The sequence below is a fragment of the Nelumbo lutea genome, chromosome 3 (genome assembly GCF_056320005.1).
Source record: "Nelumbo lutea isolate HS-2025 chromosome 3, American lotus-T2T, whole genome shotgun sequence".
Taxonomy (NCBI): Eukaryota; Viridiplantae; Streptophyta; class Magnoliopsida; order Proteales; family Nelumbonaceae; genus Nelumbo; species Nelumbo lutea.
In genome coordinates, this window is record NC_142686.1 from 64,177,732 (window position 1) to 64,200,434 (window position 22,703).

A 22,703-nucleotide genomic window follows, 5' to 3' on the forward strand; every position below is an offset into this window, starting at 1 on the left:
TATAGATATTACAGATTTTAGGTTGATTTTTTGTTGATAAAAGATTTGGTTTGTTAAAATTATAATTTTTAACATACTAATGACCAATTGAAACTTATAAATTACAAGGTATAATTATTTATTTTCTTTTATGTTAGAAGCTTTTATCTTGATATTAAGTTCAAAGTTTCTACAAGTTACTATAATCTCTACAACAATAAGTGAAAAAAAAAATACAATTATTTAATTTTGGAGTTGAAATACAATAATTAAGCTCAGAATCTTGGCCCAACCCAGACCCATGTAAGACCAGGCATGGGCCTAGCCTAAGCCCATTGTTACAAAGTCAAAGCCCAGCCTGGCCCGGCCCATGATCACCCCTAACTTGGAGACGATGGGCATGCCGTGAGAACCAGAACCCTTTCGTAGCATCTGTGCACCAGAACTCGATATGATGGAATCACCGAACCACATACGATCCCACCCCCCGTCACTAAGGAAAACCTAAATCATTTAAAGGGGCAACAGTGCGGGTCAGGAAGTGTAGAGAGATATCAGAGCAGTCAGGAAGTCAGAAGCATTTCCGGATACCGCTCGCCTCCGCCTCCAACTCTATAACTATCAAGGCTATTCCCACTAGATACACCTTGTACAAGTTGGTTGTCAAACCATGGATGATGAAAAGGTAAACTTCAAACAAAATAGCCTGGATTTGCCACAGAAAATTTGCTGCACCGCATTTCGACTTTTGAGGACCAAGAATTATTCACCAAATGAAATTTAGCCATCTAACTCTAGGCTCCTTCAATGGACCGGTCTTGGATTGGATCCATCCAGTCCAAAATCAATTTGGACAGATTGGATGGACGAACAAGACACTGAATTGGACCAATCCAGTCCAAAATATTTATTAGATTGGACAAAACCTGGTTCGTCTGTATTAAATTTATATGGGATTGGACTGAATTAAGCCAATATCTGATCCATTGATATAAGATAAGAATATAAGTATCAATGGACGATCCAAACATTGAATTGGACCAGTCCAAAATAATTATTGGATTGGATTGGACCTCATCCATTTGTAATGGGACTCACATTGGACTGGATCAGATTGGACCAAATCCAATACAATTGACACCCCTACTTGGAGGGATATTGTGCTATCAACCAAATAATAGAATAACTTCTATAATATAAGATAATTATTTCTTCATGCTCACCCAGTAGATTTCTTGCACATCAAGTAGTAATCCAGTTTGTGCATATCACTGTGCCTGTGCTTAAGGAAGGCTCTGCTAATTAGCCCAACATTTACCTCATTAGACCCGTACATATTATGCAAGCTTAGGTGATGACAAAACTAGGGACTCAAAACCAATCAAGAGGATAATCATAATTCATGGGGCAAAATTGAGAAGAAAATAGATCAATAAATGCTTACACGAGAATTAAAGGATAAATGAATGGGAATACCTCTTGCTTTCTCTTTTCCCTCTATTGTACATTTCATGTAAATAAGACTTATGTTACAAAATCAAAATTGTGGTGGTGTAGCAAAGACCACTCCAAGCTTCTCTCAAATAGAAGAGCTTTTAAGCTTCAAAAAACAAATGGAAAATAATCGCACAAGTTAAGCCATCTTTCCAAACCACATTTCCCTTTTCTTTCTGTTGGCCTGACATATTGATTTGGAGTACATGGCATGTCTCTTCTGATACACCTATGAAGGCTCTGATTGATTAGTACTCAACAGAAGGGGAAACCAAAAACCCTCTAATCCAACTCCTGTAAAGATGCACCAACGCATGGAGCAAGTGAAGGGTAATCTGACACATTTGATTCCATATAAAACAATTTCAGGACAAGGTGAAGGCACAAGCATATATTAATGCAACAGACGTCGGAAACATTTATACCTGAAAGAACAGGGAGTCTAACAACTGGATAATGCAGTATGAGAAACTGACAACCTCATGACCCAGAAGCTGCCATACCTTCACAAAGGGTCTTTCCTGGCCCCTGCAGTGTTGAGATGGAAATGGCAAGAACGTCAAGTCCACTGAATATCAATCAGTATGGAATGACATATGGCAGTGCACAAACATCAGCCGACTCTATCTGCAAAGCTTCAGCCCACACTTGTGCTGTCTCATCAACCCCCGAGGATTGCTGCTTGCACTTCTCCCGTCGGAGGTTATCACTACTGAATAGCCATTCTTGGTCATCAAAATCAGACCATTCCTCCATTTTAGGTACTGTCAGTATCTGGCTTAGATACTTCAAATCACGATGTGGTGGTTTTGCAGGTGCTTCACCATTCCCATTAGCTTTTACTGTGGTGAAAGAAGGCTTTGCTGAGAAAGTGGGAATAGGTCGATCTTGTATTATACCATTAACCTTGTGTTCCTTATCATCCACCTTATGGTTATTGGCTGCACCCTGCCTATCTGAAGAAAACTGGATAGCAGTTCGGCATGTTTCTAATTTCCTTCCATTCTCCGGGAATGGGTGAGAGGAAGAGCTGGGTCTTGGCAACTTATTAGGCTGAATTTCATTGTCTGAAAGAAAATTGAAAGAAAACAGTACAAAATTGCCAATCAGCTAATAAGAAGCTAAGACAGGAATAAACCCACAGAAGAAAATGAATTAATCAACAGAAAATGATCCTAATCAGTTGGAAATAGTTTAGTCAAAACCATTGGTCAGCATCCCCAAAACAAACCATTTATGGCCATCAAGTACTGCAATGCATCTATTACATCCCTAGTTGAAAGCACATAGTTCAAGATGTGCTTCCAACAATTTAAGAGAAACAGAGATGCTGCAGTGCTACAATAGTGCAGTACGAAAATCACTGACTCACCATGTAAAAATCCATTCATCTCAAAGTCTTTTCTTTTCTTGAGGTTCCCATCTGTAGCAGCACTTTTTTCATTGTCCTTGGGAAGGTGTAAGGTTTTGATATTTGGAGTAACTACAGGGTCTTTCTTGCTACTCTCCCTGGACTTATCCTGCTCATTAAGTCTGTGCTCGTTCTTGTCCTTTCCTTTCTCCTTTTCTTTTTCCTTCTCTTTATTCTTTCCTTTACTTTTCTTCTCTCGATCTTTCTCCTTGTGCTTATCCTTCCGTCTATCATTACCTTCCTTGTCTTTATTTTTTTCTTTCCCTTCCACCCTCTTCTCAGTATCCTTCTCCATTGGTCGAGCCACTTCTTCAACTCTTCTTTGGTCCATTCTGGTGGAGCTCTGAAGCATAGCATTTCCCATGCCTTTTTCCTCATCTTTGTTCCTTTGCCCATCTGTTCTTCTATCATCACCTTTCTTGTCCTTATTCTTTTCTTTTCCTTGAACCCTATATTCCATACTCTTTTCAACCAGTCTGGACATAATCTCAGCTTTCCTATGACCTGTACCTGTGAAATTCTCAACCATTTGATTTCCTGTCCCCTTTTCTTCATCTCTAATCCTCCTGTCCAACTCCTGAGCAAATTTAGAATCCTTGATTTCCTCAGCACACTGAATGTTCTGACTAAGTTTCTCAGCATTATGCCCCTCAGGTCGCCCTTCATTTCTCTTGTCGTCCAAGGTCTTGTGTTTATCTTTCTCCCTTTCCTTGTCCTTCTTCTTATCTCTGTGCTTCTCCTTTCTGTCTTTCTTCTCCCTATGTTTATCTTTGCTTCTCTCCTTGTCCTTCTTCTCCTTTCCTTCTTTCTTTTCTTTGTCCTTTTTCTCCTTGTTATGCTTCTTCTCCTTGTGCTTTTCCTGAAAATCACCACCCAGTTAGGAACAAGGTAAATTCGACTAACCAAACAGAAGAAGGTTCACGGAGTGCCATGCACAAATCATATAATTAACTCCAAGCTACAACAAAATTTCCTTTTATCAAAATTTGATGTTTTCAGCTTTCTTTCAGGAAGACAGGCTTACAACGCAAGTGGAAAAATGACATTGTTGATCAAAGGAATGTAAATAACAAAGTCTATACATCAAGTACAAATGAGCACGAAAGCAGCTGCAAAATGGATTTCCAAACTATGAAAAAGTTGAAATACATTATAAACTGAGAATATATCATGCATATTAACTGGAATTCAGAACGAGGGGTGTCAATTGGACTGGATTTGGTCCAATACGATCTAGTCCAATGTGAGTCCATTATAAATGAACCAGGTCCAATCCAATCCAATGAATGTTTTGGACCAATTTGGACCGGTCCAATTCAATGTCTGGACCATCCAATCTGCTCAAATTTATTTTGGTTTAGATTGGTTTCAACCAAAACCCGGTCCATTAACACATATATTCTTATCTTATATCAATGGACCAGATATTGGCTTAATCCAACCCAATCCAATATAAATGTGTTACGAACGGACCAGGTCCAATCCAATCTAATAAATATTTTGGACCAGATTGGTCCAATCCAATGTCTTGTTGGTCTGTCCAATCTGTCCAAATTGATTTTGGACTGGACGGGGTCCAATCCAAAACCGGTCCATCGACACCCTTATTCAGAACTACCCCTAATTAGTGTGACTCATTTTCCATTGAGGCCTATGGAGTACAGAGTACAGAGTACTACTACTGAATGGTCAACTTTACCATGGGAAAAGATGGGGAATACACATAAGTCTGCACAGTCATATCAATAGAGAAGCAACAATAATGTCTAAAACCAAGACCAGACAGAGTGGTTCAAATATGTTTTTTGGACAAAAAAGAAAAATAATGAAAATAAAATATATTCTTTAGGATTTCCCCTGTGACTGAATTTCTACCTTGAAAGAAATTTTTAAGCCAATAAGAAAGCTAAGTTTTCTAACTAAAAGTTGATCAAATCAATAAAGAAAAGATTTCCATATGTAAAATTTAATGACTAAAGGAGAGAGATTGTTTCTTTGAATTGTCCAAATTATTACTCTTAAGTATGGATCCTTTAGTTTAACAACTTATAAACCCATGATTTTTCTCTAATATTTCTGATTTTTCTGAAAGTTATTATATTTTTATTTTGCTCTAGTTTTCTCTTTAATTAACTTTAATTATGGTGTCACAGCTAAACAACCCAGTAGTTGAACTATTCACCCAAGACCCAGTCCTTAAACAAATCACTGCAGTTCTAAAATATTGGTACACAACCTAATAAAATTAAAATATTCTTTGAAATAGGCTCAGTTTGGGAAGAGTGCAAATACAAATGCGTAGAGTGCAAAACCTTGTAATCGATATTTCTAAACCTTGTATTTGCACTGCACATATATGTATTTGCACTCTTCCCAAACTGAGCCATAGCTACAATATTAACTCCATATAAAATCAGTTTGACCCGAGTTGCTTGCCATGTTAAATACCCAGAACTAGAGAACTGAATGACTAAATGTTTTGTCTTTTAATGGATAAAATAATTAAATAATAAAATATTTGACAGAATGTAATTAACCCAACTTGAGTTTCAATCATTAAGGAGCCCACAACCCCAATACCTTACTAAAAGACAAGCAATAAATCATTCAGTTCAGCTATTTCAGCAGTTATCAAACAATCTCTAAAAATGCATTTCATAATACATGCTAGGGGTGAGCATGGGTCAGTCCAGTTTGGTTCCATTGCAGAACCTGGAACCTACCCTGTAGGGGTTGGTTCTGGCCTTGGTGGTTCCAGGGTCGGTTCCGGGGTCCACCCATGGAACCTGTTTTTAATTTACTCTCTCCCATAAAAAAAAAAAGAAGCATGTTTTTCAAAAACATGATTTTCAACAAATATAATATATAGTTTAAAACTTATATTATCTTTTTTTTTATCAATAACACTTAACGTATATTATCTTTATTGATTAAATTGAGTAACTTAATATGTAGATTATCATTATTCAAAACTTTTAATTTAAATTTAAATTTTGTAAATATTACCTTTTACATTACTTATTGTACACATCCAAATATTAAAATGAAAACAAATGATCAAATCACTTAAGTAACTCAATGGTCAAGTGAGACCATGGCCTTTGCAATCATGAGTGCTTGGATTCAAACATTGACATCTCCAAAGTATTATGAAGTTTATTTCAAGGTAAGTTCGTTCCACCAAGGCCAACCAAGGCTGGTTAGGGTAGGTTCCACCCTGCTCTGTAACAGATTGGATAAGGTTGGTTCAAAGCCGGTTCGAGGTTGGTTCCATTCAGTTCCAGGTAGAATCTACCCATTTGCTCACCACTAGTACATGCAAGGACAGGCAACTTAACAAAGCCTTGAAAATATATGTGCCAACTACAAAAATCCTGTTCTGTCTTTTCACTCTATCAAGTGTCATAAAAAACAAGTAAATATTAAATAATTTCTTGGGAACTACAAACAAATTGTAACCCTCTGATTGATACCATATCTATATTAATGCCATAAAAACACCAAAGAAAGAGATGCCCTTTGGAATTGCAATCTGTTTCCTTGTGGGTTTTCGTAACTCTCCCTAACCCCAAACGCAATCAATTATTTTATTTCAGGAAATAGGACTGCAGAATTTTTTATTATTTCTTCATAGGTAAGTATTGCAGCTCATGTTATAAAGCAACTGCTGGCCTGCAAGGTTTAAAGTATCAATACATATTGTATTGTATCATGCATATCATATTGGTATTGAAGGTCACTGAAAGCCAAAATATTGAGTTAGGGGATATTAACAGTTTCAACCATTAATATCCATCCTAATAAGCCCGTTTTAAATAACTGAAAAAAAAAAAGAGAGAATCAACCAACTAATATGCAAAATACACAATTTTTGGTATTGTGCATGTCAAAATTTTGAATCTTGCTAGTCTGTATGCAGCACAACTTCATATCCTCAAGCTATTACCATCATCATCATCGCCCATGCCTTATCCCAAGTATATGGGGTTGGCTACATTAATCCTGTTTCTCCAATCCATTCTATTTAAAGCCATAACAATAAATCAACCAGGCATCTTGGGTGAGCACTGGGAAAGATATTCCAATTCAAATAACAAACTATTGGCAAGATAGTTTGTTATGGCAATCCAGATGTGCAATTTTTTCGGACCCTGGTTCCGGGAAAAAAAAAAAAAAAAAAGTCTGATGTGCAATTTTTGGATCCATAAAATCACAGTAAGAAAATTTTGGCAATCCAGATGACAAATTCAGTACTTAAAAGGCCATAAATGAGAAGTTGATACCTTTTTCCAAAATCCAGTACAACTAAGTTAAACAAAACAACTGAGAACTGCACAAAAAAAAGTCTTATGATTCATTCTATGCCTTATCATATTTTGCAATTAGGAAATCAAACAAAAAAGGGTCCCCCTTCCTTCGCTTAAAAGGCCTTGAAATTTGGCAGTTAACAAAAGTGAGCCAGAATTACAAATAAGATGGCTCTGAACCTTCCTGGCACTCTACCTTATGGTTTGGGAAAACAACTAGGTGGAGAAGATAAACATGTACATATCCACCTTTGCCACTTTCTTCCTAACCTCATGTTTCAGGATTTAAGATTAAAAGACATGTATCGGTGTGAGACATGTCTGAGCCAAATCCCTGTTGAGTTCTTCTAGTGAATAGTGAACTAGAACTGAGAATTCGTGGCATAGGAGGACAACTAAAAAGAAAATATTGAGCATTTAAAATGTAGCACCAGAATCCAATGGTCTTGGAACTTGACTAGTACCCAATGTGGATACTCCACCTAAAGATCCTAACCAAGTGGATATCAACTCCAAGTACCAAAACAAATCATTTTGGAGTGCAAATGTCCAACCAGTTTTGCAACTATTTACCTGGACATGGTGTAAACACTGCCAAAACCAAAATAGGTTTGCATCCAATTTTGCACCATAATCACTACAGGTCTTCAGCCTTTATCAACAAAAAACTAAACCTCTATTAAATTAGTCGCATTAAGGTACATTCTCCACAGCCTGCGCACATACAAAATAATATTAATGGCCTATTGCATGGGGTGGAAGAGGATTGTTGGTTCCCTAGAACTAGCCAGCTAACCTACAGCTGTGTGGTTTATAGGAGGCATTGAGAAGTGATGGTTTTGGTTGATAAGGGAATATTGTTCATGATTGGAGGTGAACATGCTTCTGGATGGACAGGTGGTGCACCAGTCAGTGCCTCAGCCATCTATTCCCCAATGTCTTCTCCCATGCCCTAAACAAAGAGGCAAAAGTGGTGGACTGTTATGAGTTCAGGGGAGACCAGGTTGTTTGGTGTCCAAACTTCCATTAAAATCTAATGACTGGGAAGTTGAGGAGATGGCAGAGTTATTTGGAACTATCCTCAATTACAGACCCAGGGTGGGAAACCAAGACAGTTGGATTTGACTTCAGGACCCTTCAGGTGCATTTTTGCTGAGATCCTTGGCAAGATGACTATGTAACTCTGGAAGTGAGTCTCTCTCAGCCAAAATGATATAGAATCCACCTATCCCCTCAAAGGTCTCCTTCCTATTGTGGATGGCAGTTTGGGATAGACACTTGAGACAGATTCAGCTGGAGAGGCATGAACTTGGTCTACATATGGGTGTTGCAGTATTTGAAGAATGCTCCAATAGATGCAGATCGGCATGGAACTTCATCAACAAAAGATCTACAATAGGTGATTATACATACTTAGGAGGTAACTTGGTAACTTGGAAGGTTAAGTCGTTATAGAGTGTAATAGCCAAGAGCAGTGCCAAAACAGAATATAGAGCTATGACTCATACCACATTTGAGTTAATGTGGCTGAAGAACGCACTTAGTGAAATTGGGATATCTGTCAAAAAGCCTAAAGAGTTACTCTGCAACAATCAAGCAGTTGTATAGATTGCATCCAACCTAGAGTTACATGAAAAAAGCAAACATATTGATTTAGATTGCCACTTAATGCATGAAAATGTTCTTAATATAGAGATTTCTACACCATGTATGAAGTCTGAAGACCAACTTATTAATTTGTCAACTACATGTTTGAGTAGTAGAATGGGTTATATTTGTAATAAGCTAGAGTTGTATGATGTATATGCTCCAGCTTGAGGAATAGTGTAAAAATAAAAAAGCTTGAGGAATAGTGTTAAGAGTTTTTGAAAGTTGAGTGTTCGAGTTTATACACGTTTTTCTCTTGTTTAAAAAAGACACTCTTGTTTTCCCTATTTTATAACATAAGTAGGGATAGACTTGTAATGGTACTTCATCATTACTAATCCATATATACCACATGCCTGCTAGCATAGTTGTCAAGGCGATGCCTAGGCGACAAGGCGCCCTTTGAGGCTCGCCTTGCCTAATCGTCAAGCAGTTTTCTACTTCCTACTATAAAATACTTTTTTATTCATTCTTTTTTGAGATTATAATTATAAAATAGACATTATTAAACTAAAATAATCATTTAGTGTTTATATACTAATTTCTTTTTATTATTTTCTTATTTATTAGAGTTTAATCAATGGAAGCATTGCTAAATGCTGTATTGAACCTTCAAAGACTAGAACTCATTCATTTCAGACCTTCCCCAACCTACCCTTTTCTTAATTCCGACCCCAAATAGACCTACCCTGAATCTATCAAAAACCTCCCAAATTATCACAACTATGCAGGTATTCTCGTGTATGAATCTTTCATCTATAGAAGGATTGGCCTTAATCCTTTTCCTCTCCCCATAATATCATTAATCCTTTCTAGCCCTTCGACTGCATTATTCTCAAATAGTTGCTCCGTTGTGAAAGTCATGCCCTTCTCAAGCTCTTTGACTGATGACCCAACATCAGGATTTGGAACTTTTGCCTTATCTTCCAATAATCCCACGACCATTTCTTTCACTTCCTTAAAAGCTTTTCTAGAAATTTCCTCTCCACCCAGGAAAAATAAACCCAGTCTTTTACTGACCTCCACCTCTTTGTTAATAACCATTTCCTGTTCTGCTTTCCCCTCGACTTCATGTTTTTCATTCGTTATAACCACATCTTCCTCTTCATCTTTGTCATCCAAGTCTTCATTGAGAGGTTTCATTCTATAGACCTTTTTCTTTGATAGACCTTTGATCCTTCAACCCCACTCACTTCTGCTTCCCCCCTCTATCATCTCCTTCACTAGATCCATCCTTTTCCAGCTTCTCTCTCCATCTATCCTCATCAACATCGCTTACACTTCCCTTTTCCTTTCCTTTTGCTCTCCAAAACTTCTACCCTTCTGCCAGCGGCAATTAAACCAAGCCTTTTTCCATTTTCTTCACCAACTGGTGCAATTCGCTGCTTGCAAGAGAAGCCCACTCCTTGTTCACCTCCTCCATAAGTAGCCCCACTACCCTTTCTACCTCAACTTCTTGAAGACCACCATGTTCAAGCCCATCAGCAACAATTCCCAATTCATCTTGCCGAACTCTAATAGAAGAGGATGATGATAGACCAGAATAAGTGTCCAGTATCACCGCCTTGCCTATGTCCCTCATGTGATCACTTAAGATCACATGCAGTGTTTTAAAAGTGCAAGGCGCAAGGCGAGGTGCACGCCTTTTTGAGGCAAGCCGCACAATTTAAAAAAAAAAAGCTAAATTTTCAAAAAAAATGCAAAAAAATAAAAAAAAAATTATAAAACATAATATTAATAAAAATATAAACTTAAGTTTTAAAATAAATGTTTTAAAAAACCTATTATCTAAAACTAAAATACATAAATATAATATGTAAAGCATATTCAAATGAGAATTTAAAAATGAAATCAAACATATAAAACATTTTCAAGCATATAAAATCACAATCTCTTTTTTTTCTCAATTGCATCAAGTAGCTAATGTGATATATTATATTCCTAATTCTACGAGCCGCCTTTGTGCCACGCCCCTCGAGGCAAGCCCAAACAAGTCCATATTAGGGTCTTAAATTCTTAGTTTTCACACAAAAAAATAATAATTTTATAGTTTTAATTGCTTTTAAGAAGATATTTTATTAGGATGAATAAATGGACAACATTACCAAATAGGGGATTCTCGAAGCTCTGATTAAAACTATAAAATTATTATTTTTTGTGTGAAAACTAAGAATTTACGACCCTAAAATGGACATGTTTGGGCTGGCCTCGAGGCCCCCGGCCCAGTGACCAGACTCAAAAATAAAGGAAAAAGCGGCAAGTTTTCAAAAGGTGCAAGGCGCACCAGGCACACGCCTTTGAATGGGCTACGCCTAGGACCTGGGTAAGGCGCCTACCCTAAAATGCACCTCGTCTGTGCGCCTAGGCGCGCTTGAGGCACACCTTTTAAATCACTGATCACATGAGCCTCCTTTCTAATCAAAGGGCTATTAATAATTAATCCTTGGTCCTTACCTGGCCCAACATCTTGGAGCTTCCTCACATTGGGTTCAACCACCTCAATTGAGCAATCTCCAACATGAGCATTAAAACCACCACGTGAACTGGCATGAACCAATTCAGCTGCTTGACTAGAGCGAGTGACCCAACCCATCTCCAACTCCTCCACTCTTAAAATTCTCCTTCGACATTTATTGTGTATGCTCAGAATCATTAATACCATTTGTCAACGCATAAACAGAGGGCCTTCTCAAGCAATGCCCTTTACTGTTTCCCATGTGGAGAAAACGTTCCATCTGCATCACCCTACTTCTAGCCTACTACCCCTACCTTGCCATCTCCAAAAAAAGTCACACTACCTCTCAACCCACCATCTTCTACAACCCCACGTAAGCAAGCTTTCTCTATCCCTTCATCTTCATCCCTACAAGTTTCTCTCCACAGAGAAGCTTCCATTGAGGTAGCAATCCAAACAGGGTAGGATCTACCATCTGCAAACACTTCAATCCTTCTAGGAATATCCCCTAGTTTCACTCTTTCAAGCATAACCGCTGCTGACTGGAGATCAATTGCAAACACCCTATCAAGCCAAGCATTGCAGATGCAAGCAAGAGACTTAAAGAAATCTTCCTTCCAAAGATGAAACGGTAATCCAAGTATTCTAACAAATACTTCATCCTCCATCCCAATCTCTTTTAAGTTTTTATTTGGACACCAATTCATGACTGTGATTAGACCACCCTCCACCTGAATGTTAATTGTTGCAATTTCAACTTTTTTTTTGATAAATTTGTTGCAATTCCGACTTTGTCTTCCACCATTTCTACCAAAGCCTTGCAATTAGCAACAGGAGAAATGACTATCACTCCTTTCACCCTCAAACCCCCTAAAATACCTTTTGCAACCTTTTTCCAATCTTTTGGTTGATAATGAGTTTCAACCAAAATTTTCTTCATCCACTCCTTGTCACCCGATGCATACAGATTTCCAATCCAAAACCCTTTCCCTATAACCAGGTCCTCTTCCCTCCTCAGTTCCTTCAACTTGTAAACATCAGAGCCATCCATCATATCATTTTTAACCTGAACCGAGCCCTTATCATCCCCTTCAGATCTCCAAGCCAGAAATTCCTTAAGCATAGTAGGCACCTTCTTCCACTCTTGTACTTTTCTTCTTTCAGGATTCAGGAAAACACACTAACTGCTTCTTTCCTCCCCCAAACACCTCAAACAATGCAGTAAATCTTCCTTTCTTGTTAATCCTTCACTCTGCCCGATACTCTCTGTGACTTTCGCACTCCGAACTTTTCCATTCCCTTTCATTTCTTAAAATCAAAGCCTCATAAACTAACATATGCAACCCTTTTTTAATGAATGATTAAGCAATTTTATTAAAGAGAGAAAAAAGGGAAGTACAAACAGCCTTGGAGGAGGCACAAGATGCTACATCCCCATAGGTATGAGTGCAGACCCAAAAACTGTGAAATTAAATGAGCCCAATACAAAGATACCCAAGAAACCCCTTACTTAGCCAAAGAGTCTGACAAAGCATTAGCTGATCCACTGACCAATTGGAAATTGACAGTCATGCTTCTTGTAATCCATTTTACTTTCCTCAGAAGATCTCTGTAGCCCCAAGTGACAGTGTCTGGATTCTGCAACCAACTATGACCTTAGATTCTCCTTCAACTACCAGATTTTCCACTCCAAGTTGGCTTGCAACCTGTAAACCTTGTAGAGCTGCTAGTAATTCAGCTCTTGTTGAATCTCCAACTCCCACTGGGCCTGAGAATAAGGAAATAAGAACGAAACTCTGCAACCCTTGAACTACTTCAACTCCTACTAACAACACCGTCGCCTTTTCCTTCTCCCTAATCTTAAGGGAAATTTTAACTTTGATTCTTATCTCCTCAAACAGCAATCTCTTGGCTTCTATCTTCAGGAACCTTCTCCACAGAGACTCCATTTGCACGAGTGTCCATAACATTTGACTTTACGAATGTGACTGATCAATCACAATTTTGTAAACTATAAAATAGATTTTTAAAAGATTACCTTATACCTTGATAACATTTTGTAGGAAAAACGGCATTTGATATGTACATTAATTGTTCATTTATGTTAAATAAACAAGGAGAGGAAGAAAAATGTCATGTAGAAGTGTCCCTCAAGAATCCATGGAGTGTCGGAGTCCAATGCATGTCTGACACAGGCTCTTCCTCCATTTGGGGGATTGCAAGGAGAGAACTGTTTTCTGTTTTATGTATTTCTTTTTTAGATAAAGTGCTAGCTCATCACCTTGGCACCATACTCCTCTTTATTTTTAATGGAATATTTCTTCAATTTACTATCCAAAAAAAATTGTAATATGTTCTTCAAGAAGCCTATGTGCTCAAGAATAGTCTCAAGTCCCTAAGCATAAAGCCTGTGGCATGATATTCCCCTCCAAGACAGAAAAAAATCAGGTCCAATATTTGTAGATTCCGTAAGCATGCCAACATGGATACAATGTTCATCCTCAATTGCTGTGGTACCAATTTTGATGCTCAAATACTTCCTGGAAGGCAAGATGCCATTACTCATTCATGGTGAACTTTTTTTATAGGAAAATGTAACTTTCACTAATTAAATTAAAATAAGAAATGGTAACTTTCATTCATGGTGAATGTCATCTACACATCTAAGCACCATCTTGAACATCATAAGTGGTGAATTCATTCATCTGAACCAGAAACTCTGGGATAGGGTAGTTCTGAAAAATATGCACAACTAAGCCCCTCATAAGGTCTTGATATAAAAAACATAGATAGCTCAAGTGGCACTAATTATGTATAAAGGATAATTAAAGTCAATTTAGCTTTCTCTATGGGCACATGGGACAGACCTATTAAATGGCATTACCTAGCTTGTTTATTGGGCTGCTTTTATAACTAAAACTTCCCCATTGCTACCACAATTACATGCAAATAGTCTGATATTCAGATATTGGCAATTAATCATATTAATGCAGGACAACTGTCTGCACTAGATTGAAAAAGATTTATTGAGTACCCAAAAATCAATTGTAAATACAATATCTCCAGGCATATGAAAGAAGATACCATGACCTGATCGTGTTCACATTTGCGCCCCACAGCACATCCGAACCATGTATTGGGATCTTCTACTCATAAAACATCTATGAGTAGAAGATACCATTGACAAGTACAGGAGATGTTCCCAATGCAGGCTGAGATGTGCATGTGGAGCACAAATGTGAACTCGACCTGATTGCCTTTATTTTCAACTGCACTTTAAGGTGTCAGAATTGAATTGCAAAGAATAAATGTGAGGATATGAAAATAAAAACTTGCATTTATTTTTTGTTGTCCTTTTTTGTTTCTAGCCTTTCTCAATGGTTTTATTCATCTATGAATAGATGATAAACACCATATGGTCCAATTCATAAAACACCTGCAGGAATGGATTGAACATGCAAAAAGTGTTATCTGCAATAAGACCCTGAGAACATGGGGAAGAAAATATGAACCCATGAATTAAAATACTTTGCTTGATAACCTAACTGTTTCAGAGACTCTTGAGAAAGTAGCCAATTCAACACATAGAAACCATCAGCATATACAACATATGTTACATAACAAATTCAATGGTTTAACCCAGACAGAATGTCATACCAAAGCTTCACGAGATATCTTATGTCACCAACCCATTGATAAATATCATTGTAAAACAAGAAAATAGGAAGCTACAATAAACAATTCAATGCAAAATAACTGTAACTGAAGCCAGCAAATATGTTCAATCAAGAGAATTGAGAAAATAAATAAGAGATGAACCTTTGTCAGTACGTCGGCATCATCAGTCCTAGCCTTCTTTTCATATCCTGGTGGTGGAAATGGAAAGCAGCGAGACATTGCACGGAATCCCAGAATTAGCAACTTGGGCTCCTTCTACCAACAAAAAAGCGCGACTTAGTTTCCAGTACTGTTGTTCCAAGAAGGGAACGGACCAGCAGCAGCGCTCCTGTCCATGCACCATGTCCCCGCACTCATTTCCAGGTTCAATAACGCCCCATGATACTCAGCCCCAAAATTTCCCAAATTCTTCTCTTGCCAGAAATGGAACCGGGGATGGAGAAGATAAGTCTAAATTCCACGCAAAGCAAAACTAAATGAATTCAACCGATCATCTACTGCAAGGAATCAGTGAACTAGCTTGACTGGTGCCCAATAAGGAAAATACCAGGAAAAAAAAAACAAATCTACTGTATCCAGACAGTGAACTAGCTTATCTCATGCCAGACAGAGAAAAAACAACTGGATAATAAGATAGCATCTAAGCTAGAGAATACATCAAGCTAAGTCAATCCGAACGGCTTCTTGAAGAACGAATAAGATCCACTGCAATCCGATCCTATGCTTCCCCTTATGGGACAATAAAAAACCACCACCTGTACTTTATCAGAGAAAACCAATGTCAAGGGCATCTCCCAGCGCAGAAGATCAACTACTCGGAGAACACAAGATACAAGCACCCAAACCTTTCAATCAATGAAATATTCAATTCTGCATCACCATCTTTACAAATTCTAAAATGCAATCTTCTTCCATGTCCAAAAAAACAATCTTCCACCATCGCCTACTGCAGATTCACCGTTCAAAAACGTCGTTAAACACAAAACCAGAAGAGCTGACTCCACAAAGCCAACTCGTAACAAAATCCAAACTTGCACCCATAATATAACGCTTCTCGATCTTGACTTAACACTGAACGACACCACCTCAATAATCCAATACTCCCCTCCTTATTCCCCCCACCTGTATTCTGATCGTAACCCTAACAGTCGAACCCCACAAAATTAGAGCCGTCCCGACTGACGATCCGACCACAGAAAAATCCACCAGCAGAAACACGCCAATCGCACCCCAAGTAAGAAAAACCCTAATCTTAAATTCTTCAAAAAAGTATTAAAAAACAACTATGTCAAACCCACAAAAAAAATAAATACAACAAACAAACTGTTATTCTCTCTCCCCTTCCTTCTCAGCTTCCATCGAAACAGAAGACGAGTTGCAGAAGCTCGATTGAGAGCGTTAATATCACAATAATTAGAGATTTGCAAGGAGGGGAAAGGGAAGAGAGAAGACTTATGATGATAAAAACTTTATTAATTTTTACGTTTATTTACCTTGTCCGCTACAAAGAAGACATTGTAGGAGGACAAGATCTCAAAAATCAAAACCGATTTCAAGAGCTGTTCTTATTTCTCAATCTCCCTGTCGTGGGGTGCCTCTCTCTCTCTCTCTCTCTGTGTTTGGTTCTTGCCTCTCTCTCTATATATATTGTTTTTTCTTTTTTTCTCTTCAGACCTCAAATGGGTTTTGTTCGGAAATCATACGCGATTGAAAGGAGTGCGGCTTCTCTCTTCTCTCGTCAAAAGAAAACCCGAAGAGGGGAAGAGAATTCTTTGAAGGATATGATCTAGGCCTATTTATAAATGATGAGAGGAGAGAGAGAGAGAGTATTAGGGAGAGAAAGTGAAAAGGGTTAATTAAAGCTTAAGAACGAAATAAAACAAGTTGAGATTTGAGAAGATCCGATCATAGAACGGTAGTGATAATAAAATGGGATGGAAAGAGAAGGGTTTTTGAGTCGTAAGTCGTAACTCGTAAGTGGGGTAAAACCGTAAAAGTGAGCAAACAGGTCTCACACGCACACACGCACAAGAGAAGCAATGGTTGGGAGAACACGTGGGCTGGTTTTCTTCTCCTCTCCAACCAAGGTATTGCTGTCTGACACGTGTCAGTCTTGATCTAATCAATTCTATTGGAGTTTTAGAGCTGTCCATACACGTGGCCGTTGCTTTGCTAGGGAATGGACAATCCATGTGAGGCTGTTGGTGAGAGTTCTGTTTGGCATCGTTTCCCTTTCACCGGTTCCATTTCATGAATAAACAAACATGCAGCAGCCAAACATTTTATGACCGTTTCTACTAAGGGGGTGTTTGGTTTCATTGTATTTTATAAGAAAATGGCGCCACATAAGACCCACATCAGCCATCATACCACAAAACATCTTGGAAAGAAAAAACACCAAAAACGGTGTTTTAAAAAATGAACAGTTTTTTAGAAAATGGCAAAACGATTTTTACTGTTTTTTTGAGAAAATGGTTGACCAAATAGCATATGCCAATTTCTTTTTTATCATTTTTTCAAAACCTGATGTGGTACCATTTTCTCAAAAAAACGACAATGATCCCTAACACCACTTAAAATTACCATTAGATGCTGATTAGGCACTTATTGAACGGTTTTACAAAAATCATATTTCATATCTAACTTAAGTTTTTTTTCCTAATTCTATTTTTCATGCACACAAGTACACTGTTTAAACGTACAATCAGTGTCTAAATTCTCATCTAACGGTTGTGCACTAATTTGGAACACACGAATGGTAGAACATAAAACCTCCAAATAGTGTTTAGATTAGAGATGCCAAATTTCCCCATTCCCGCGAGGTACCCATCCCCCTCCCCAACTTAGGAGTGAGCAAGAAAAGATGAAAAATCGAATCAACCCATAAACCAATGAAACTAAATCGATTAGTTCAGTTAACCAATTTTTTTTTTTTTGTTTCCGTTCTGGTTAACCAAAAATAGAAAATTGGCATTTAACAGAACCGATCGGTATACATATATTTATATATATTTTATATTTTCTATATATTATAAATTAATAAATATGTATTATATATAAATATATATTTATAATATATAATATATTATTTATTATTTAAAGTATAATATTTCATATATATTTCTAGTGCTTTATTATATATTTATATATTTTTTATAATTAATATTATAAATAATAAAAAACTGACAAACCGACGAACCGAACCAATGGTTAACCAAACCGATCAACCAGTTAACTGATCGGCTTCAATTCAGTTTCAATTACCAATTTCCAAAAACCGGCAACCCTAGTTTGGTTATTGGTGATAGGCAATCTACTTCTGGCTATTGTACCTTGGTGGGTGGTAATGTTATATCTTGAAGAAGTAAGAAATAATCGGTTGTGGCTCGATCTAGTGCAGAGGCAAAGTACAAAGCTATGACTCATGGAGTCTCAAAATTGTTGTGGTTGAAGAACTTGTTGATAGAAATGGAAATGCAAATTGATACTCTAATGATGTTATATTGTGGCAATCAAGCTGCCAAAAACATAGCCCACAATCCTGTTCAACATGATCGTACAAAGCATATAGAGGTTGATTGACATTTGATTAGAGAAAGGGTTGCCAGTGGAGAGATTTGTTTACCTTTTGTGAGGTCTAAAGATCAGTTGGCTAATTATCTTACTAAAGGTGTCCCCAAATCAAAGCTCGACAATAATTTGAACAAGTTGGGCATGACAAATATCTATGCTCAGCTTGAGGGGGAGTGTTGAGAGTGTAAGGGCATTTATGTCCTTTTATGTATGCTTGTATTTGGGTGCCTATTCAATGGCCATTTTGTAATTTTGCTCAAAAGGTAAAATGAAAAGTTTCTTGGTGTGAACAGTAACACACCAAGCATTCTCGACAAAACCCTCTTATTTTCCCACATCACTAAATCTTCTAACTTTGTTCATCAATGACTTCATCAGCCAAATGCGTTTGCCCTTCAATCCTTCTCTTAGGAAATTTGTTGGAACGATGTCTGAACTCCACACACCTGAAACATCTAATAGTGGGCTGCCCTTGATTGCACTTTGTTGCATTTAAGGTCCCTTGGACTATAGGTCGTGTTTGGTTGATGACACGACCCCTACCATCCCCAACACTTTGACCTATTGATGAAGATGTACCTTGGGCAATACTTAGTTCCACCCTGAGCTCCAACTCAATTGAACTTCAACCTTCAGAGCTAACCCGATGGGGTCAAGATGGAGATTGCCTTGGCGGGGTGGCGATGGGGATGGGAAGTGAAGTCCCCACCTCGCCTTTACTCCGATTATATATATTAAATATATATTACTATAACTATTATTATTATTATTATATATTATTTATATTATATATATCAAAATATATTTAAAATATTATTTATATTTTAAAATTTTCTTTTATTTTAAGTAAACTTATTTTTTTTTTCAAAAAACATTGTTAATTAAAAAATTGTAGGGATTTAGGTCCCCATGGGGAACCCATCTTCATCGAGGACCGAGGTCAAGGACGGGGATTTATTTCAAAATCGGGGTTAGAGACAAGGAATGTAATTCCCCCCAAACCCGCTCCATTGTGATTCCTAGTCTAGATTTTCATATAAGGAGAAAGGATTGGTGTGAGCTCCATAAAGCTCATGGTTGGCTCAAAGAAATGGAATCATCACTCATTTTTCAAAGGAAATGGGTCCTCATTTTCAGTATATGAAATTTGACTTTATTGCTTTGATGGCCCCTTCCTCCACCAAGGAAGGCACTAAAATGAAAGATTTTGGATCCCAAAGGCTGGGAGAGGGAAGGTGTTAGGCAACCCTCTCTCTAAGCTGCTATAGTAGCCCCATACGGGAACAGTTCAGGCTTAAATTCCAATAGAACACAAATGAAAAGGATTGCTCAAAACTCCTGAAGTATGGACAAAACACTCCCAACTTCACCCAAAATCAATGTTTTAAAAACCAACCCAAAGGCTAAACCGTTTTTGCCTCCAAGTCACGAGTTACCGATTCGACTAGTCGGGTCAAACAGTTCAGACAATTCCACATCATATATATATATATATATATATATATATATATAGATATATGTGTGTGTGTGTGTTATAAATATATATTTTATCAATAAATAATGTACAAATATGTTTTAGATATGTAATATGTATTTTTATATTTTTTAACTCAGTTTTTAATTTTTTTATTTATAAAAAATATTAAAAATTGCAATTTGAGGCTAAAAAAAGTTTTTTTTTTGCAAAAATAGTGGGGCAAGGCACTGACGACACCTTGGGATGCATAAATCTTGAAAAGTTACCCAAAAAAAACTCAATCAAACATCAGAGTACAAAGTTATGGCCTTCGAAAGTTTGCATACATTGAGTGTGCAACCCATGACTCGGTGACTGGGGCAAACGGGTCAACGGTTGAACTGGCCAGGTCGAATGGTTCTTGACCGTCTGATGGGTCCTAACTGAGCCGGACCCAAAATCTTGTCGGGTGATGGTTCAACCAACCAAATCTACGGCGGGTTGAAAACACTACCCATAATTGATTTAAGGTGATGTTATCAGGTCTTAGGTACTCATTTCCCTAAGACCCTTGCCTCTATACCTCTTTTTCCAAATCTGGAGGAAACTAGGAATGAAAGTTTCCCATGATTTAAATACTTAAAGCAACTCAAAGCTAGATAAAAAACAGAGATCGCAACTTCTAGTTCAAATAATAGAATGAGAGGTTTAGTTCTCATATATGACCTTGCGGGAAGCTTTCTGGCAGCTGGAAAAAGTTCAGATGTAGTTTGGATGAGCGATTAAATTGGGGAGAGTGCTTCTGGTCATAAATTTTCAATTTGAAAGCAGCGGAGGTGGATTTGAGGCTTGAGCTTTAAACACTTTGAAATTTCAAGTCAATTTGAAGCATTACAGAAGCTGGGGGAAATGTTTTTTCTCCTCCTCTAGTTCGAAATAGACCTTTATTTATAGAGGAAAAGGGAAGGAAATTGTATGAAATTTGTCCAACTACAGTGCATGGGATTCAACAGAGTTCTTTCACCAAAATAGACAAAGTTTTTGAGAGCAAAGAGCCTTTGGTTGACCTCTCATTCTTTGTACAACAATTTTCCTCGAGTTTAGGTAGTTTTCTATGAACTTTGTGTGTCCAATGAGTATAAACTTCGTGCATCCACTTAGAGCTTAGGGGCATGCTAGACATTGCAATCCCATATTTGGGCCTAATAGTGGCAAGAAAAGCAAAAATTTGATTCATGTACAAATGTGGTTTTGTCTTTTCTTAGTTTTAAGTGGGGTTTCTTTGGTATTTTTAGCTTTTTAAGCCTATTAGTCTCAAATCCATTGGTCCAAGTGTTCTAATGGGTTAGGTAGGGAGCTGACATCAGTCCCATCGTCGTCCAGTCCTAGGTTGGAACAATTAATGTGGTAATTCAATCTATTGCATTGAAATGACATTTTCCTAGTTTTACAGTCAAACAAGTGAATTAAGTCATGCAATTTAACATGTTGGGGTTTTTTGGGTCTCTAAACAGGATGGTGGGGTTTGATAGCCAAATAACTCTTGAATGGAGGAGATTCATGGAAGGTAAGCTCCTGATAAACTATATTTGTTAAAACGGAACCATAGCTTGATGATGGATCAAATGAAGGGTTTTTGAGTTGAAATTTGGTACAATGGCATGGATTGGGATTATGAGGCTGTTGGGAGGGTTTAATTGTGTCAGGAATATATGGATCGCAGGTTTTAGGCTTGAGAAGTTTTGTAGTATTAGACACATCAAAATGGAATCTCTGATAGATAAATGGTTAAACCAATGAATTTGGAGTTGAAATTTGGTAAAATTGGTTGTTTATAGATTTTGTTTCATGTGATGAAATATGATAAAGGATCAAGTATGGTGATGAGTCATAATCATGATCATCAAAAGGGAATCATGTAGATTTAACAGTGGATTTGAGAGTATTTGGGCCGAAATTTGGTTTCCTAAGGTTTTGGCACGCTTTAAAGAGATTGGTATGGTCTGATCAGACATCCAGAATGTAGGAGGTAGGTTAAAGAATGATCGAGCAAAAATCGAGCACTAATAATTGACACGTAAAGAACTTTTACATAAGGCTACAAACCGTTCTTTTCCTCCTCCATTTCATTATTGTTACTTCAATTATCATTGAATTCAGGATCAAATTCACTAATATCTAATTCCTCTACCATCTAACATAATGCCATTCTTATGAACGATTCCAAATCTTACTAACTTCCATATCTCATTCTTATTCTTCAACAGATCTTAAATAAGTTCAAAGGATTAAGATCCCTTTCATGCTTTGCCATGTTTAAGAAATTCTATGATGAGACTTACATAAGCTTAGAGACTCGACATCCCTTTACATGGGTGTGATAGTTTGTTTTTCCTCTAGTACAATTTTCTTCGATTACATTTAGTTTAGGTTGAAGGATGTTGGATTTGAGGAGCCATAGGAAAAATTTGGTCCTACCTTTTTTATCACAGTCTTCAGTGTTGGTTGGTTGTTTTGAGTTGATGTTATCATTTGAAGTTTTGTCAAGGTCTCCTTCATCCATTAATAGTTTTGTACCTTTTTTTTTATTTCTATATCCATCTTTTCTCATCTCTAAGCGGTGTTTGGAACCAATGTCTTTTCCTAAGAGGTAGTTTTTGAGAAAATGGTGCTGCATTGGCATGTTGTTTTTTTAGAAAATAT

General features: G+C 37.3%; 1 protein-coding gene across 8 annotated transcripts; it reads right to left on the reverse strand.

Moving 5' to 3' along the window:
• Positions 1 to 1,392: 1,392 nt before the first annotated feature.
• LOC148865342 (uncharacterized) lies at positions 1,393 to 16,805 on the reverse strand. Of its 8 annotated transcripts, none has more exons than XR_016110056.1 (7): positions 16,465 to 16,742; positions 15,817 to 16,230; positions 15,628 to 15,726; positions 15,113 to 15,468; positions 2,846 to 3,743; positions 1,899 to 2,540; positions 1,393 to 1,808 (listed from the first exon to the last, which is right to left on the reverse strand). XR_016110056.1 is itself a non-coding variant. In XM_088978786.1 (4 exons), exons 2-4 carry the CDS (start codon positions 15,188 to 15,190, stop codon positions 2,053 to 2,055), a joined length of 1,464 nt encoding a protein of 487 aa, XP_088834912.1. In that variant the 5' UTR covers positions 15,191 to 16,230; positions 16,465 to 16,805; the 3' UTR covers positions 1,393 to 2,052. The 8 variants fall into 8 exon arrangements, 1 of the variants encoding a protein (XP_088834912.1); XR_016110057.1 differs by having other exon boundaries at positions 15,817 to 16,149; positions 16,465 to 16,719; XR_016110055.1 differs by having other exon boundaries at positions 15,113 to 15,726.
• Between the last annotated feature and the right edge of the window lie 5,898 nt (positions 16,806 to 22,703).

Excerpts from the sequence above, each read along its gene's own strand:
- LOC148865342 (XM_088978786.1), bottom strand. The coding sequence starts at position 15,190 with ATGTCTCGCTGCTTTCCATTTCCACCACCAGGATATGAAAAGAAGGCT. Across the intron at positions 3,744-15,112 it reads ATGCCGACGTACTGACAAAG|GAAAAGCACAAGGAGAAGAA; the intron begins GTTCATCTCTTA and ends GGTGATTTTCAG. Across the intron at positions 2,541-2,845 it reads GATGAATGGATTTTTACATG|ACAATGAAATTCAGCCTAAT; the intron begins GTGAGTCAGTGA and ends ATTTTCTTTCAG.